Source organism: Pituophis catenifer, unplaced genomic scaffold, assembly GCF_029215685.1.
Source record: "Pituophis catenifer annectens isolate HBS135680 unplaced genomic scaffold, rPitCat1.0.hap2 SCAF_1, whole genome shotgun sequence".
Taxonomy (NCBI): domain Eukaryota; kingdom Metazoa; phylum Chordata; class Lepidosauria; order Squamata; family Colubridae; genus Pituophis; species Pituophis catenifer.
In genome coordinates this window covers 333,886,463-333,892,411 of record NW_027256881.1, presented here as the reverse complement: position 1 = coordinate 333,892,411, position 5,949 = coordinate 333,886,463, and the positions used below count along the sequence as shown (strand labels likewise).

At 42.9% G+C, this 5,949-nt stretch overlaps 1 protein-coding gene across 1 annotated transcript; it reads left to right on the top strand.

The window, feature by feature from the left end:
* Positions 1–886: 886 nt before the first annotated feature.
* LOC139311880 (transmembrane protein 191C-like) lies at positions 887–1,792 on the top strand. The gene has a single exon (XM_070936407.1). The coding sequence runs from the start codon at positions 887–889 to the stop codon at positions 1,790–1,792; it is 906 nt and encodes a 301-aa protein (XP_070792508.1).
* The last annotated feature ends 4,157 nt before the right edge of the window (positions 1,793–5,949 follow it).

Genomic DNA, 5,949 nt, shown 5'->3' with positions numbered 1-5,949 from the left:
TATATATAATCCTCTCACCCACTCCGACATGATAATTATGTGTTTGTGTTTTATATGCAATTTTGTTTATGTCTGTCAGTTTGTTTTTGAAATAATTAAAAATATTTTTAATTAAATATTAATGTTAATATGCCCCTAAGGATGGTTGGTATTGGATGTGTAGGACTATTCCTGAGCTAGCCATCTTTGGGGTTTTTTTCTGGGTCGGAGGTGGGCAGCTGTGGCCCCTTTGCAGCCTGAGGACTTCAACTCCCAGAATTGAATTCAACTGCCATGCTGGTCTAGGAATTCTGGAAGTTGAAGTCCACAGGTCATAAAGGGACCATGGTTGCTTACCCCTGATCTGCAGAAACCCCTAAAGATGGTTGGTATTGGATGTGTAAGACTATTCCTGAGCCGGCCATCTTTGGGGGTTTGTCTGGGTCGGAGGTGGGCAACTATGGCCCCTTTACAACCTGTGGACTCCAATTCCCAGAATCCCTCAGTTAGCATGATAGAGCTGGCTTGTAACAAAGCCTACACAAAGCGATTCAGATGGACTAGATTTGGTTGAACTTAATGCATGTCTCACTTGCAAAAACCTGTTTAATAATTTACTAATGAATTAAAGGGCCAGGCCCTGATGTGTAGGATGACTGTTGTTGTTTTTTTCCAAACTCCACGTCGAAGCCAAAGCAGCCATTCTTAATGACATCATGGGCTTCTCCTAACCTCATTGGCTGGAGGTTGCCATGGCAAATGTCAACATTTCTAGCACTGTTGATTCTTTTGGACAGCAGCACCGCAAGACCCAGTTCAAAATACCTGGATCGGAAGAAAAGCGACTCCAAAATTATTTTATTTAGTATTTATTTAAAAAAGGGGGCAAGATCAGAAAAAGCAGACAATGTCATTGGAGGATCTCTCGGCAAGCAATAGGAATCTCCGTCTCCAGGTAGAGGAGCTGAGAGAGAACATAGCCAGTTTGGACTCCGAGAACCAGGAGTTTCTCCGAGACAAGGAATACATCAAAGAGCAGCATAAGTGTCTTCGGGAGACAGTGAATCACCTTAAGTCCTCCATGGAACACCTGCAGAAAACTGTGGAGGACATCAGAGAAAGTTTGGATCACGTCAACATGGCGATCCACGAATTAGCGCTGCAGAACAAGTCTTTGGTGAAAGCCAACAACGACCTCAACCAGGAAATGCACGAGGTCACCAGCCAAGTGGCCGTCTACAAAAACGACAAACCTACCCACGAGAATGACCTCAAGGAGATGCAGAACCTTCCGTCGGAGGTTCACAAGTACCTGCGTAACCTGGAGGATAAACTGTCCGAGATGGAGCACAACTACTGCGTGGAGAAAACCCAATCCGGCCAATTTAAGGAGAAAGTCACAGCTATTCAGAGAGCCAGAGAAAACCTGAGGAACCGCATCAAAGACCTGCAGAACCAACAAGATCTCTGCGTGCAGCAGGCCACGTTTATGCGGCTGGACCAGGAGAACCAGGTTCCAACAGGCATCCTGATGCATGAACTTGTGGAAGCCAGGCTGGTGGGAGTGGCCCAGGACGGGTCAAAGGAAAGGAAGTTTCTGCGTTGGTTATGGGTGGCAGCCAAAATGCTGATGATGTTGCTGTTTGGCTGCTGTCTAATCCTTGGCCTTGTCTTGGCATACACTCACTTTTTTAATCCGTTGTTCATCTCTGAGACACTTGTGGTGCTCCTGAGTGACCAGAGCATTGAGAAACTTGTGCACCATTTCTCCCCGTATCTTGTACAGAGAAACGATGGCCTTTTACCGTTTTGAGAAATGAAATTCTCTCTCTCTCTTCCTTGACTTACTCCCTAGGATGCAAGTAGAAGAGCATACCTGATAACTGAATTTGGTGGACAGCAAAAATGGATTCTGTGTCTTAGTCTCCAGGGTTGGAAACATATAATCCATAGATATAGGTATATAGATCTTTTTTCTATTGTTAGCCCTATTATTGTTTTCTTGTTTCTTCTTTTGGCTTTTGCTTAATTAAAGACAATCAAAAATAATAATAATAATAAAAAAAGAAATAATTAAAAATATTTTTAAAAACCGCTTCTTTTGCAGTATTTCATTAATATATGTCATGGAATGAGCCTCACTTCATTTTCCTCTGCTTGCAAACGTCTGATTACCTAACCAGGTAACACCATCAGTGCCCTAATGAGACATCTACAAGCAAACGACCACATTTAGGGAACACCAAGGGACTCCACAATCTACTTTATTGTGTTTAAAAAGTCTAGAACTTTTTCATAATAGCATTAAACCCATGGATATAAGGGGCCTGTGTAAGACCTGACAGTATTGGGAGAAAAGGACAAACGCTACTTTAAAACTGAAGCAACTAAGGTTAATTGCTCAGCTGTGGCTATCTGCTAGCTAAGCAAACAGCATGAAGTCACAGCAGATAAAAGGAACTACTGTGTTTCCCCAAAAATAAGATCCTGTCTTATATTTTTTTGAACCCCGAAATAAGTGCTTGGCCATATTTTCGGGGATGTCTTATTACTTTGGGGAGCGTTGAGCAAGATGGGGCTCCTCTTGCCATCTTACCTGATTTCCAGCTCTTTCTCCCTAACCCTAACCGGAGGAAATGGTGGGGACCGGTTGTGCATGCATTTAAATATTTTCGGGGAGGGCTTATTTTCAGGGAGGGCTTATTTTCGGGAGGCTTATTTTTAGTGCATGGGCTCAAAAGCCCGATTGGTCTTATTATCAGGGGATGTCTGATTTTAGGGGAAACAGGGTATTGGGCAACATCCATGCCATGGTTCATAGGACATGTGGATGATTAAGTCTTTGAAAACTAGGTTTTTAAATTTAATTAATTAATTAAATTTATATGCCGCCCCTCTCCGAAGACTCAGGGCGACTCACAATACATTTAAAATATCATTATAAAAAGACATTGAAAAATTTAAAACATTAAAAACTCATTCACACCATTCATGGCCGGATCTCGCCAGATCACAAGAGTGAGATCAACGGCCCCAGGCCTGCCGGAAAAGCCAGGTCTTCACCGCTTTTCGGAAGGCCAATAGGGTGGAGATGGTCCGGACCTCAGGAGGTAACTGGTTCCAGAGAGCTGGGGCAGCCACAGAGAAGGCCCTCCCCCACGGGCCCGCCAGCCGACATTGTTTAGCTGACGGGACCCAGAGGAGACCAACTCTGTGGGATTTTACCGGTCGCTGGGAGCTATGCAGAAGAACGTGGTCTCTAAGATAACCTGGCCATGTAGGGCTTTAAAGGTAATAACCAACACCTTGAATTAAATCACAGTAACAAGAACGTAACACTTATATTTACTGTTTGAGCACTGTACAGTTGGCTCTTTATATACAATTTGTTATGGACACTTCAGAACACTTTTAAGTTCCTCTGCATCATGGATGGAATTTATGACAGATTCCAAAATATATCTGCCATTTATAACTCTCCCAATACTTCCCAACTCTTCTTTGACAGCTATTCTTTCCTGTCCCCAAACTTCACTCCATGAAAGGGGGTGTGGGGGGCGCGACCTAAAACAGCTCTACCTTGAAGTTTCTAAAGTTTTTCTTTTTCTGGAGTATATCTACCAAAATGTTTCCTTCAAGGTACAGAATGCAGGAGGGATCGCCTCTTCTCCTCCTTTCCATCTCTGTTTTGCTCTATTATGTTCATAAAGGGATTAGGACTGGAGTAACTAAAGTTTACTCCCTACATGGCTGGCTGGGGAATTCTGGGAGTTGAAATCCACAAGTCTTAAAGTTGCCAAGGTTAGACACCCTTGATTTACAGTATTACATCTAGTGCCTTTGGAACCTTCTATGCATGTGAATATATATAGATATGTATGTAGATCAGAAGGGACTCGGTGTCTCAGTGGTTAAGAAGCTGAGCCTGTCGACCGAAAGGTAAGCAGTTCAGCGGTTCGAATCCCTAGTGCCACGTAATGGGGTGAGCTCCTGTTACTTGTCCCAGCTTCTGCCAACCTACCAGTTTGAAAGCATGTAAAAAATGCAATTAGAAAAATAGGGACCACCTTTGGTGGGAAGGTAACAGCGTTCCGTGTGTCTTTGCCGTTTAGTGATGCCGGCCACATGACCACAGAGAGGTCTTCGGACAGCACTGGCTCTTTGGCTTTGAAACGGAGATGAGCGCTGCCCCCTAGAGTCAGGAACGACTAGCAGATATGTGCGAGGGGAACCTTTACCTTTTTATGTAGATCAGGTAAATTCTTGCCTATTGCTCAGAGCTGAAGAAGCTTCTTGGATGAGAAGTGAAAATGTCTTCAAAGAAAACCCAGAAAGTCCAGCTGCCTCTTGAAAAAAGCACCTTTGGGACAACCATGATCTGAATGACTGAGAATCTCCATAAACGTATTAGTCATGTCCTTAGAAGAGAATAACTGCATTGAGTTGCCTTTTATCCAGATTTGGCCAGCTAGCTGAGGCTTTAAAAAAATCTTTTTTTTTAAATTTAGCTGATGCTTATTAAATAAATAAACATCAAGCTTTTTACATTTTTGCTGGCTGAACTGAGTGATGTGCTCCTTTGCTTCAGTCTGGATATAGGGATTGCTTGGGGCAGACTAAACTGGGAATATCCACAGTAATTTTCCAATGCTTTGAAATCCAGCTTGCCAGGATAGTGAAAGGATCCCAAAAACGACGATCACAAGTATATTGTATACTGCCCCAGGATTTATTACTGCAACAATCATTTCTTTTGAATAAATCCATGCATTTTGAATTGCCCTGGTCATCCTGCATTTAGTCGTCTCCTCTGAAATCCCTCTTGGGATCAATTTCCCCATTAACTTTATTTATTTATTTATTGAATTTATATTGCCACCTATTCGCCCATGGTGACTCAAGGTGGTTTACAGAATGTAAGACCAACTTTCTGCTTAAAAACTGGCTCCTTCTTTTCACCTGCGTCAGGTTGCCAAACTACAGGTAATCCTCGAATTACGACCATAATTGCGCCTGGAAATTACAGGCAGTCCTTGACTTACAACATTCTGCTTAGTGACTGAAGTTACAACAGCGCTGAAAAAAGTGACTTACGACCATTTTTCACACTGGTGAACGTTGCAGCATCTCCGTGGTCATGTGATTTACATTTGGATGCTTGACAACTGATTCACATTTATGACGGTTGCAGTGTCCCGGAGTCACATAATCACCGTTTGCAACCTTCTGACAAGCAAAGTCAATGGGGAAGCCAGATTCACTTAACAACCGGGTTACTAATTTAACAACGGCAGGGATTCACTTAACAAATGTGGCAAGAGAAGTTGTAAAATGGGGCAAAATTCACTTCACAAATTTCTCACTTAATAACTCAATTAATTGTGGTTCAATTGTGGTTATAGGTTGAAGACTACCCATACAGTTGTAAGTCATGATGGACATAAAGTGGGTCACTAGGTAATCAGACCAAATTTTAGGACTTTTTTCCATGGTGGTTTTTAAGTGAATCCATTGTTTTGCTATGGGCTAAGTTTTGCTGGAAATCTGGCAAAACTATTGCAAATCATGGCTATGTGACTGCAGGGTACTGCAAATTGCCATAAGGGCGGCCCAGTTGCGTCCCAAATGCAGTCAAGTGACTGCAAGGGATGGGAGCCGCCCTTATGGCAATTTGCAGAACTTTGGAATTGGATTGTAAACAGCTTTTGGGGTGGGTGTGGGGGCTGGAACTTCAAGCGGTCACTAAACTACCAGTCGTAATTTGAGGACTACTTGTATCTTCCTATTCTGAAGAACTGTCCTTCCTACTCTTGGAAAGATTCCAATGTGAAGCTACATGCTATATTTGGGGCTATGGGTTGTACCATGGCGGGAGCTTCTGGAGCTGAAAGGCCACATCCAATGGAATAGCTCTCAACTTTGAAACGGATTGGGCCTGTCGCAGCCATTTTCTCCGTTTCTCTGCTTGAT